At 32.2% G+C, this 12,533-nt stretch overlaps 2 protein-coding genes across 3 annotated transcripts; both read left to right on the forward strand.

Moving 5' to 3' along the window:
• On the forward strand, positions 1,196–5,979 carry LOC18589374 (protein Hook homolog 1). Of its 2 annotated transcripts, none has more exons than XM_018128355.1 (8): positions 1,196–1,554; positions 2,115–2,242; positions 2,409–2,480; positions 2,559–2,672; positions 3,570–3,638; positions 3,714–3,770; positions 5,762–5,815; positions 5,887–5,979. In XM_018128355.1, the coding sequence occupies exons 1-8, from the start codon at positions 1,386–1,388 to the stop codon at positions 5,950–5,952; spliced, it is 729 nt and encodes a 242-aa protein (XP_017983844.1). In that variant the 5' UTR covers positions 1,196–1,385; the 3' UTR covers positions 5,953–5,979. The 2 variants fall into 2 exon arrangements, with proteins under 2 accessions (XP_017983844.1, XP_017983845.1); XM_018128356.1 differs by having other exon boundaries at positions 3,714–3,792; positions 5,887–5,961.
• LOC108663495 lies at positions 6,093–9,314 on the forward strand. Its single transcript, XM_018128357.1, has 6 exons — positions 6,093–6,185; positions 7,002–7,166; positions 7,251–7,406; positions 8,445–8,513; positions 8,668–8,730; positions 8,869–9,314. The coding sequence occupies exons 2-6, from the start codon at positions 7,017–7,019 to the stop codon at positions 8,869–8,871; spliced, it is 441 nt and encodes a 146-aa protein (XP_017983846.1). The 5' UTR covers positions 6,093–6,185; positions 7,002–7,016; the 3' UTR covers positions 8,872–9,314.

A 12,533-nucleotide genomic window follows, 5' to 3' on the forward strand; every position in this document is an offset into this window, starting at 1 on the left:
AAGTATTGCATGGCCTAAAATAATGTGATAAGTTGTTTCTTTATTTTCCCATATATATAAGGTTATTAGGAGCCGAACGGGAGGTAATTGCTCTATTCCCTCACCTTGGATACGTCTCTGATGTCGATGTATATATATAAGGTTATTAAGAGTTGAGTGGGAGGTAATTGCCCCCATTCCCTCACCTTAGATACATCTCTAATGTCGACATAGTTATTCCATATCTTCCTTATTCTATTTTGTAAGCCAAAAAATATTTTATCATTAAATATAACATAACTCATAACCCTAAAGAAATAAGCTCAAGAAGAATTTTTTAGGGTCAAATCGCATGTTGGGTTTATAGAATAGAATGGAACGAAATAAAATAGGTATTTTTGTAATAATGAAATAGAATATTTTATTATTAAATTTCAATAATTTATAATTAATTTAAAATATTAATAGTTGATCATTTAAATATTAATATTTTAGATAAATTTAATCATTAATATTTTATATATTAATATTTTATTTATAATTGAAATGTTATTATGATTAAATATTAATAATTTAATTAATTTTTAAATTTAAAATATTTTTTTTATTAAAAATAATTAAAAATTTAAACATTTCTCTTTTTTATAATAATATTAATAATTAATAATCTGAATATTAATATTTCACTTATAATTTAATCATTAATATTTTTAAATATAAATATCTTATTTAAAATTTAAATGTTATTATGATTAAAATATTAATAATTTTAATTAACATTTAAATTTAAAATATCATTTTTATAACATATAATTAACAATTCAAGCGTTTTTCTTTTTTACAATAATATTAATAATTGATAATTTAAATATTAATATTTTATTGATAATTTAATCATTAATATTTTAAAATATTAATATTTTATTTATAATTTAAATGTTATTATGATTAAAATATTAATAATTTTAATTAATTTTTAAATTTAAAATATTATATTTTTATAATATATATTTAAAATTTAAAATTTTTTATAATAATATTAATAATTGATAATTTAAATATTAATATTTTATTTATAATTTAATCATAACATTTTAAAATATTAACATTTTATTTATAATTTAAATATTATTATGATTATTTGATTCTAACGAACAAAGAAACAAACGTTCGTTATACAGGGGAATGGCTAGGTGGCACCGAAAGGAAATTACCATCCACACTACGGTTCGTTCCGAGGTCCGGTAAAAATCTCGGAAAGATCACAAAACACGCCAGTAAAACCTTACCTGGAGATAGCTATTTTTAACTGGCCGTAGTACGGGAAAAGACTAGTCATTCGTTTTCAAAGGGAGACGGAGGGCAGTCTCTTCCTCAGTCATCTGTTGTCTCTTTGGTTCTCTCTAATGGCGACCTCGAAAAAGCCATTACTCTTCTTAGTACTCTTACCCTTAATTTTCACGCAACTTACAGCTGACCCATCACCTGGAAACGTCGAGACTCTCTCATCGGAACATGGAGACTCTGCTCTTAAGCACGAAGTTGACCACCTCAGGTCCAAGATTTCATTTTTAGGTACATTTACACTTAACATATATATATATATATATATTTGCTATAACTTAACTAGATTTATTGTAATTAATGCATTTTTACACTGCTTTTGTAACTATTTTCATTGTTTGGTTGCTGGGTAAGTTTAAGAAAGAAAAAGTGTAACATAGGAGGAAAATATAAGATTATTGGCAAAATTCTAAATCTTCTATCCGTAAAGATTCTTCTAGATTCCTTTGAAGCTCATTGTGTCTGCACAGGTTTCTTTTTTTTTGGTTTATATAGTGTTACAATTTGATTAAGTTCATGTAATGGTAAGATATTGCATCCTTTTGGTTAACTACTGTTTTCTGCAAATTGTTAATTACCTGGATTTCGCAGTCAATTTGCCCTGTCAAACCCCTGCTTTTGTGGTCAAGCACTAGGTTCTTGTATTCTCTTTAGTAATTTCTCTTTAAGCCGCTCTTTACCAAGAGTCCAAGACTATTGGATTATCAGACTATCAATATATGTCAGTAACTTAGTTCAGTATATACACCTCTGTTGAATAACACCCATCCTTTTCTTCATATTTTTCTAAGAATCAAGTGTTGATGAAAGAATCCGTGAATTGAGCGGAAAGGATGAGAGTGTTAGACAATTGGAAACGATCATTCAAGAGAAATCAGACACAATCTCATCATTAAAGATTGAGATAGAATATTTCGAGGTAAGGTTACACTCTTTTCCCTTCTGTTTGTTTCTTGATCGTCAGAAATAGGTTGGAAAGTTGACTGATTTCTACTGTGTTTCTCGTGAGCTATATTTTTAGTTAAAAGATAAACCATGTATAATTCCTTGACAGAAAACTTGTTCTGCACATTTTTCTTTATTAGCGAAAAGCATCTCTAGATGATAAGGAGAAGATGAGTAACACACATGTACAGGCTGCTGAACTTGAAAAGCAGGTTGGTTAGTCATGGATTAACTTTTGCAGTTACTGTTTTTGAGCTGCTGTGTTCATTGAAGACCACCCTTTCTAACAGGTTGACAATGTTAGAAAGGAAATAGAAATGCAGAATAAGAAAAAAGTTGCACTGGAAGTTCGATTAAATGTAGCTGAGGAAAAGATCGGGGAACTAAATGTGAAACTAGAAGATGTAAGTAATGCATTTTTCTAATTGCCTTTAAGTTCCTTATCTTTGGTGCTGTTTTATCATTGCACATAAGTCCTGCTGATTTCTGATGCCATAGCGTAGCAGTTTTACAGAGTTAATATTCCCTTCTGTTCTACAAAACGGTTTCTTTTTTTACTATATTCTAATTGGCAAGATTCTCCGACTTTATGAAATTTAATCGTTAAAAAGATGGAAAATTTTATTCCGTATTCCAGTATTTCGTAAATTTGCAGTTAACAGGTTGCTAGTGTTTAAACCTATTGGGACACAAGTTTGAATGTCTTATCTTTTTCTTTTTTCTCCTTCTGTCATTGTCCCCGTTGAATCAGCCAGGCAGTTAGCATACTAGTCAAACTTTGAGTGTTTGGTAAGCCCAAGGGATTTATGTTGCTCCAACCATCTTTCAGATGTACTAAATTATGTTTGAGCCGGTGAGCTGTCAAGGGTAGAGGTCAAGTATTTATCTTAACAATTTTTTTTTTTCATAATTCCTTCTTCGAAATACCCTTGAGTCCCAATTTTCATTGTCTACATTTCTTTCTTTTCTTTTCTTGGTTGTAAAGAAGTACAACTCCACCTTGAAGAGTTGATTACCAAGCACTACAGTAAGTTTCCAACTCTGTGTGTGATAAGTACATGAACTACAAAATATTTCTTATCATCTTTTTCAATTTCATGACATGCCACAAATACACTATTTTCCTTTAAAATTTATCTGTTCATAAAGACTACTATAAAAGTAGGATTTCTTTTGTGAGAAGGATTGGGGTATTTGTTGCCTTCACTGCCAAGTTTCTTAGCATTCTTCTTATATTATTCTCCACTGTTATATGCAACATAAGAATCCTCACTTCTTTCTGTTTGTTCTTCCTTGTCCAGCTTCAAAGGATTAACAGTGAACAGAAATCCAAAATTCAAAAGGCTGAACATGCACTTCAACTAGCACAGGTTTAAAAGAACTTACTGGTGATATACATTGCTGCTATGTTCTAGAGAATAGAACTAACTTTGTGGTATTTATAGGAAGAAATGATGAAAGCAAAATTAAGGGCAGCTTCAGTATCTAAAGCACTAACTGAGGTGAGGAATCTGGATTTTGAAGGTATGGCAGTTTAGGCAGCTTTGTGGACAACCTTATTGACTTTTTTTTTTAAAGAGGTCCGGTGTTTTATTTAGTTTCAAACTTTCAGAGAAATTGAATAAATTAAGTTTGGAATTTGACCACTAATGCTAGAGTAGTGATGCTTTTCAAATCACACCATTATTGGTGAAAACTTGTCCAATGTTTTTTGAGATAGGTCTCTAGATAGCTCAAAGTGTTTAGTTGAGAATATAGGTAGAAATGAATGCAAATCATGTTGAGTTTTGCTTGCAGGGACAAATTTTCAGTTACTTCTGCCATGTAAGACTCAATACTTGTTGTAACATTGACCAGTCTCAATGAGATTAAATGTGGAATGGAATGAATATACCATTTTGATTATGTATGAGAGATGTTTAAGGTTGACATGATTTAGCCATCCCAATATCTATCATGAGTTTGTGGCAAAGAGTGAAAGTAGATTTAGCCAATTAGGTAGAGCCAAAGTTTTGGCCTTTCAGTTTGGTATGACTGTCATACTGTTAGCAGCAAGCGTATTGCACAAACATAAATATAAATAATGAATATAACTAGTTTGTTGATTTTTTATCAAATAAGGGACCTTTTTACTTGTTCATCTCTGAAGTTAAGGCCAGTTTCGGCTAAACCTGGAGTTTAGATTTTGTTGTGATGCCAAATTCAGCATAGCCTCTAATGTGACATGTGTACCTTTCACACGTGGATATTGCAACAGTTAAAACTTTATGAAAAGTTGAAATAATTGATGACCACCAACCAAAATTATCAAAACTGTAGGTACTGGTTATTAATTTGAGGTGTATGTATTTCAGGCATTCATTTTGAATTTGCTTAAATTAGAATGAAGGCATCCTTCAATGCTTTATTTTGAAATTTACCCTATACTTTGTTACTTATATGTACCTAGTTGTATGGGTAGAGATGGCTGTGAATTGGGTACCGCCAATTTTGCCTGACCTGACTCTAGCCTGTTTAGGAGTATTAGGTATGTTTCTCTCACTCCCAAAAGGTCTATAATTGTTAACTACCTGAACCCACCATCTTATCTGAGAAACAAGATGAAGACACTCAAGTACCCAACCCGTCCGAACTCAAAGTGAGATTTAGAAAAAGAAAATTGAAAACCTACTAAACATTCTTCAGAATCTCACCATCTCATGGCTATAACAAGATCACAAATTTTGCCATCAAACTTTTAGGCACTAATGCTTTATTATGGAAAAGGGAAAATGTAAGTATATAAAAATGACAGGTAGTCGCATAATATTTTATGAATTTATATCACAGTTTCATTCCAAGATAATTGCTAAGGGTAATGGGCATGATTAAGTATGGTGTTTCCAAATCTATGGTAGAAGGAAACTATGGGGAAAAAATAGCCGGTACGAAAGTGAGACAAGATAGAAATTGAAAAGAATAGAAAAGAAAAGTGTGAGATATGCTATAGTAAAAGGAGATCAAAGAGGTAGAGAATATTTGAGACCATAAGAGCTCAAGCAAAGGAAGAGGAAAGTGAGAGAGAGAAAGAGCAACAAAGGAATAAAAAATTTGAGATAGAGGAATGAGAAGTTTGCCCCGTGTAGCTGTTGCTTTTTGAGAAGAGTAATGGGAGGAAATGAGCCACAGAAAGAGATGCTGAAGACATCAAGAAGAAAACAGTTTGATAACAAAACTGAGAACAAATAAATGGTAAAGGGTTAAAGAAAGAGAAGAACTAAAAGTTTGTTTTGATCATTGCAACAATAAGCAACTAGGAATTTAGAGTGACTATCTTTGCCTTTTCTACCAGTATCTTGTAGTAAGCCAAAAGGCTTGATTGAGTTGAGTTGAATTCAGTTTCTATATTTGGTCCTACATCATCAAAGCTCCTATTTTGATGATTTTTTATTTGATTCTCGTGTTCATCTGTGCTGAATTAACTTTGATTTTATTGATCGTAACCTGCAATCAGGTCCACGGAGAGTGGCTTCCACATTGGTTAGCGGTTCATTTATATCATTTCCAGGTATATTTTGTGGGTCAGTGGCAATGTTTATAGCAGATATCTTTTTATGATTGATTGTTTGTTATATGCAGTCCTTGGTATCTCATTGGAATGAACTCGGGAGACCTGCTCTGGACATTACTATCCAAAAGGTCTAGTTTTTGGCCTCTTAAGATCTAAAACTCTAAGGCTGTAATAATGCTAACTTTTGCTATTAAATATGCTTTTGGCAAGACGTAATTTTATATTTATCTGATGACCATTCTATTGCTCCAATCAATCAGTTGGGAATCTCATTGCTTTTTATTTCCTTAACAATATTCTTCAGGCATTGGAAAAGAAAGATCAACTTAAAAGGTGGGCTGAGCCCCACATTAGAAATGTTAATACGGTAAGTCTGAACTATAGCCTTTCATAATTTCCAAGGATGTTGTATTTGCATCAGCACTCTCAAGGTTGACCCTAAGGCTTTATTACATTTTCAAGTGTCTCATGAACTATTATTTCAAAAGATTATTTGCTGCTAAATTTAGTCTCATATCTTGAATGGTTCAGTCCATTCACACTTTAAATGAACTTGGTTTGAGATTATTGCTTTTACCATTGCTTTCTTCCATTATCCTATGTTGGATGAAATTTTGTGCAATCATAATAGGTTGGGTTGTTCATGCAGCTGTCTCATTTCTACATAGGCCTTATGGAGACACCGGTGTAAAACATGCTCTGCTTCTCTATTGCCTGGTAATGTAAAATAATATGCACACCGGTGTCAAATGTGCACTGCTTCTCTATTGCCAGCAGGTTAAAATAGTTTCCACAAGCATAATTTGGTAACAATGATTCCTGCTTTTGAGTAATTGCCTCATTTCGGAGCTTCTATTGGATTGGGCCACTGAAAATATAATGAAATTAAGTTCCTCATTTGGTTTATTTATTTATTAATATAATTAGTCTTTCTTTTGTCTCTTCAGCTGGTGCAATTTTATTAGATAAGCAATGTCTTCTTCTCTATGTTTAGTTGCACCTTTAAAGCATATGTCATACAATAAAAATCTTAGGCTCCATCCATTTGTATAATCTCATTTCCTCACACTTAAAACCATTGTAAGGTACCCCTGGCATGTGTGATGATGTTTGAAGCATTTTTCTATTTGCTGTGGATTGATATGTTGGATTATCAACTGATCACAAGTTATATTTTGTGAAGCATTGGATCCCAGTGATGAAGGAAGAATGGTCAACTTTCATAAACCGTCTTGAACCTCTTTGTCAGTCACTGCTTTCTAAAAGTAATGAGGTCTATCATGCATCAATGAACTCAATGGCACCACATGTGGTCAAGGCACGCACATTAACAAATCCTTACATTCAGGTAAATCAGCATCAAGGTCAAACATATCTTGCACAGTCAACTCTATGACATTCTCTCTAATGGAAATTGCATATCTTTTGATAGGAGGTGAAGAATTTTGCTGAGCCATACGTCAATCAGGTTGTGATGGTGACAAGACTTCATTATGAAACAATGGAAGTTGCTTTGAAGCCCTACGCCAAAAAGATGATTCACACTTATAGGAAACTTGTCAATTCTGCTAGTCTATACCACCATCAGGTAACATGTCTCATGTCTTCTATTTTTATGTTGGTATGTACAAATTTGACCACTGGGGATCGCCATGCCTTCTGATTCTATTTCTATTGTTATGGGTTCATGGCCTTTCGAGGAATACTCTGATGGGAATTTTCCAATATCAATCTACATGGCTACAATACACAAATAATGTGCTATATAATTCTGTTAATGAGCATTAATGAGTTTGCTCCATTCCACTGCCTCAAGTGTGCCAAAGATCAAACATTATAGTAATTAACCAAAAGTCATCGACATACACTAGCTTAATGTTTCCTTCACTTTGATTATCACAAAAAGTTGTGCATGAAGTATAATCCTGTAAAGAGAACTGTTATTGTCCTTTTTTGACTATTAAAAGGCAACTAATAAAAAGAAATTAAAGACTAAAGAAACAAAAGGGACACTTAAGCATGCTTTCTATGTACTTTTTGCCTAAAAAAAAGGCATGCTAGGCACAAAAGGCATCGGCCTGATCAAAGGTGCCACAGCCCAAGAGGTGCCGGGTGCTGCTATACTGCCTTACGTTCACACAGATAACACTTAATTGAATTGGAAGAGACAGTAGAAACCAATTTTTATTTTCTAGTGAGAGGAAGTTAGCAATTTTGGATGTTTCACATACTATATAAATGATTTGCTTATTAGGCTCTCAGAATATCTAGGTTCTGCTTGTTAGGTGGTGAAATTTTGTTTTTGTGGTATATAGAGTCTGATTTCTTAATTTTGAATGGTTTGAAGTGTTTCAAATAAAAAAATTTATAGTTTTGACATGTACTTAGATTTCTTAGAAACTAATTTTAGAAGTATCATTAAATTTTAATGGAGAATATCACAGATGTGTTTGATTATGAAGGAAAATGTAATAATGTTTCATACTTAGGGAAGGTCTGAGCACAATAAGGTGCCTGTTAGCTTGAGCAGGTCTATTTATTACTAGAGTGAATGTCTAACAACTGTGTGATTAGATAGCTAGATCAGTGTGTTTCTGCAAATTTCTGACACATTTTTTGTACTCAGGTCCAAGAAACTCTTAAAAGCCATGAATTAACAAGAACACTTGCAAATATGGATCTTGCATGGTTTTTGGTATGTGCTTTTCAATCATAACTTACCACCCTTTTGCTCTGTTTCTTGTAAATTTTAAATAGGAATAGTTTGGCTTTTGTATGATCCTTTATCTGTAAGTTTTCATGCTTGATGTTTATGAGTTAGCTAATCGTTCTTTCTCCAATTGTCACAGGCGACTGCTGTATTGATTCTACCCATTATAGTTCTCTTTCAGTTGTTTTCAGTTATCTTCAGGGTAGGTTTTTTCTCTTTTTGTGACAAAAATATTGCACGATTCAACTTTTTCTTAGATTTTCCGTCCCTAACAAAGATTCAGATAATTAAACAATTTCATCTATCCTAATGCATTAAAATTTGGTTTGACCTTTTGCAGTAGAAAGACAAAAAAGCATGGTCGTGTTGCCCACACACGACGGAGGGTCAAGCGACGTCATCCTGACAAAAGAATCAGTGGAGGTGAAGTACTTCCAACAATTCTGGCTCCTTGAAATTGAGTTGCTCCCAAATGTTATAGCTAGCAAGTATTGACCAAAAGACGGCACAGCTTTTCATTATTTGTGTGCCAAAAAGTAGATATTAATGGGCTCATCTATAGAGAGTTTATAATTTAAAGATTTCTTGGTTTCATGGTATTTTAGGTTTAGTCGAATTCACTTTGATTTTGTTCAGGTTAGCTGGAGTTAGGAATTCTTGGGAAATGACATGAGTTGGATGAATCAACAGAATGCTTCACAAGTCATGTGAAGGAATCATTTTAGTAGCAATCGAGTTGGTTGCAACCATGAATTGCAATCAAATATAGCAATTGAGTTAGCGTCAGCATCTGGCTCCCATCTGTCAGTGCCTCAAGCAACATTATCACACAACTTTCTTCTGTAGGCTGCATGTCCTTTGCATATAGAAAATGAGTCTTAACACTAATCTCTTCCAGCAAAAGGGAGTGACCCAGTTAAGGGTCAAGAGAGTTGGGATTTTCTCTCCAATGGGTTTGTTTTGTTTCAAAGAGGATCACCTAGTCTCCTTCATTTGATATTACCAAGGTAATCTCAAAAAATTAGGTAGTGAAATAAGGAGTTGGACAACATTCTGCTCAAATCGAGACTTGATCTGTACTAAATTATCTAAGTCGCGCGTTGTCATTCGCGTATGTATGTGTGTGTATTCGCATATGTATGTATGTGTGTATTCATCTCTGTTAGTAGTGTAGCATATCGTGAGAGAACAAAGGTGGGCAAGTGAGCATTTTATAACATATGCATAGATAGAGTGGGAGGCACTCGCTGTTGAAGTTGATCCCAACCTGAAAATTTTGTTCCACTTGCTTAATTCTGTATCCGAATCCGATCCAACTTGATTAAAACTTGAATGCAATTTACCTTGATTTAACTTTAAATGATCTAAACTAAACTTAAATTGAGTACAACTGTATTTTTCAAAAATATCAATTTAATTAAATATAATATATAGCACAATATACTCGTATTTAATAACTAACTATTTTTTAAATTTCTTTCCTTTGCTCTTGTATTTTTCTATTATTTTGGATGTTGTTACTCTTAATTGAGTTTAAAATTTTTGGAGAAAAAAACAAATTCTTTCTGTTATTATAATTGAATTTAAATTTTACAGATATACATCACAAATAAGTCTCTTTTTTTCACTCTTAAAAAAATAAAATAAATAATTAAAATAGATAGAAATAGCTTTTAAAACTAAAAGTAATTCATTAATTGATGGGGAATCAATAATAACAAGCAGTGCGATGAAAATGAAAATTAAATATCAATCAATAAAAAAATATTAATTTTTTTATTCAATTGTATCTGGTTTTCCTGTCCACAATCACAGCCTTCCATCCTCGCACTTGTCATCATTTATCCAACAGTGGCAGGCGTAAATTTAAGTAAGGAAGTAGTAGGAAGCACGATCCTTCTCCTTTGTTTTTAAGTTATTTGCCATGCATGCAAGTGCCACTTATCATATGATCGTTTCAACCATAACAACTTAAAATTTTTAATTTTAGATACAAAAATCAAATTTGAGACGAAAAATAATCTATTTATTCTAATCTTATGTTATATGTATTAAAAAAATAAATAATAATCTATTTATCACATAAATATATAAATATTTATCTTATTAGTTGGTGCATGATCTTTTATTTAGAGAGTAAGGTTAAATCTCGCTTTCGTCGCTTTTGTTTAATTGAACTGTCTGATACTAATAATAAAAGTAAAATAATTTTACCCTTAATTTTCACATGGTTTAGCAGGGCAGGCCTCACGTTAGATTGATCCCAGATTTGTGACAAGAGCCCTAAAATTGTATCTTTACTCCCCCTGCCAGAGACAAACGTGTTGTTACCATAATGAGCATTTTCGTTGGTTGACTTGTATAATTGTCAGTGGCTTAGGCTACAAAATGACATGGATCTAGAACATTGATTTGGGGAAAGAACATGAATGGGTCTGGAAATGAATATAGTAATTAGGTTTTGGGCACACCCCATTGGCCATTCATTTGGAATAAATTGCCAACAATTACTAACTCAAGAGGCACAATCCATTAGCATTGGCAAATGCAAAGGGATGAACCAGCTCAGCTCTCACGTGAAGAAATGTGCCTTGCCTGGGTCTCATCATCCACCTCCAATCTGAATTTGTCCTTTTCCAATTTTGATGAAAAGCCAGATGTGCAGATGTAATAATAATAATAATAATAATAATAATGGGATTAACTTAGACCATTCAGATTGGATCATGGGCACAGCCGTCTAATATATAACTTGTCTATCATCCCAACACCCTAATCCCATCATCAAAAGATGAATTTACAATAGAATAAAAGCTCAAATATAAAATTAGCACTTAAATATTTTGTTTAATGATAAATATATGTATCTCTTTTAAAAAGCTGGTTCCGAATCCTCATCTTTAAAAGTTATATTTAATAAACAACATAAAGTTAAGTATGAGTATAATTTTAATGCATCTTATCACTTCTCATATAATAAGTAATCATTTTAAATGTCTTATTTAATCAAATATGTTAATTTTATGTTACACATTTTTCTTTTTCATTTCTTTCTTTTTGAAATTATAAAAAATAATAGTATGACTTTTAATAATACAAAAATTGACTTTTAATATTGTTAAAAAATGAGATGAACTATGAGCAACCATAAATTGACTAGCTAAATGAACAATATAAGCAATATCAAGCTAAGTCACTACGAGATAGACTAAACTTCCAACATTTAGTGATACAAAGTAGGATTAGGGAGAGAAGTATTATCCATAGAAGTAAGTTTAACATTAGGCTCCAATAGAGTAAAGACAGACTTGTTGTCGTTAATACCAATCCAACAAAGTAAAGCAGATGCGTACTTAACTTGAGAAAGATAATAGTTATTAAAGTTGGAGAAGACTTCAAGCTCCAAGAAATGACTAAGAAACCCAAGATCTTTCATTTCAAACTGTTGACTAAGATTTGTAATTTTGCAATGAAATTTTTATCATCACTAGTGATGGTCACATCATCAACATAGAGAAGAAGTAGAACAATGCCATGAGTAATATTCTGAATAAATAACAAAATCATGAGGGTTAGAAATAAAACCAAACTAAGCAATAATGGAACTAAATTTTGAAAAGTAGCCTCTTAATGCTTGTTTCAAACTGTATAAGGCTCATTAAAACTTATAGTCTTTAATAAAGATAATGAAAATAACCAGGTGCAGATAGCATGTTTACTTTTTCCTATAAATCAAGATTGAGAAATGCATTCTTGATATACATTTAAAGAAGTATCCAACGTTTGACAGCAGCAATAGGTAAAAAACTGTGAACAGAAGTTATGCGAGCTACAGGAGCAAAGAATTCTTCATAATCTATCTTATACTGTTAAATATAAACCTTGGCCATTAAGCAAGCTTTATAATGTTCAACAGATCCATCTAAGCTGGTTGTGATTTTATAAATCCATTTGCTAACAATAGGAGTTTTACTAAGAAGGAGCACCACTCAATCTCAAGTATTA

Source organism: Theobroma cacao, chromosome 9, assembly GCF_000208745.1.
Source record: "Theobroma cacao cultivar B97-61/B2 chromosome 9, Criollo_cocoa_genome_V2, whole genome shotgun sequence".
Taxonomy (NCBI): Eukaryota; Viridiplantae; Streptophyta; class Magnoliopsida; order Malvales; family Malvaceae; genus Theobroma; species Theobroma cacao.

What these genes read in the sequence shown, in the direction of transcription:
- LOC18589374 (XM_018128355.1), top strand. Translation starts at nt 1,386, where the DNA reads ATGGCGACCTCGAAAAAGCCATTACTCTTCTTAGTACTCTTACCCTTA. An exon ending in TTGAGATAGAATATTTCGAG is followed by an intron (nt 2,243 to 2,408) that starts GTAAGGTTACAC and finishes TTTCTTTATTAG; the next exon opens with CGAAAAGCATCTCTAGATGA. An exon ending in CTGCTGAACTTGAAAAGCAG is followed by an intron (nt 2,481 to 2,558) that starts GTTGGTTAGTCA and finishes CCTTTCTAACAG; the next exon opens with GTTGACAATGTTAGAAAGGA.
- LOC108663495 (XM_018128357.1), top strand. Translation starts at nt 7,017, where the DNA reads ATGAAGGAAGAATGGTCAACTTTCATAAACCGTCTTGAACCTCTTTGT. An exon ending in TAACAAATCCTTACATTCAG is followed by an intron (nt 7,167 to 7,250) that starts GTAAATCAGCAT and finishes ATCTTTTGATAG; the next exon opens with GAGGTGAAGAATTTTGCTGA. An exon ending in TGGATCTTGCATGGTTTTTG is followed by an intron (nt 8,514 to 8,667) that starts GTATGTGCTTTT and finishes CAATTGTCACAG; the next exon opens with GCGACTGCTGTATTGATTCT.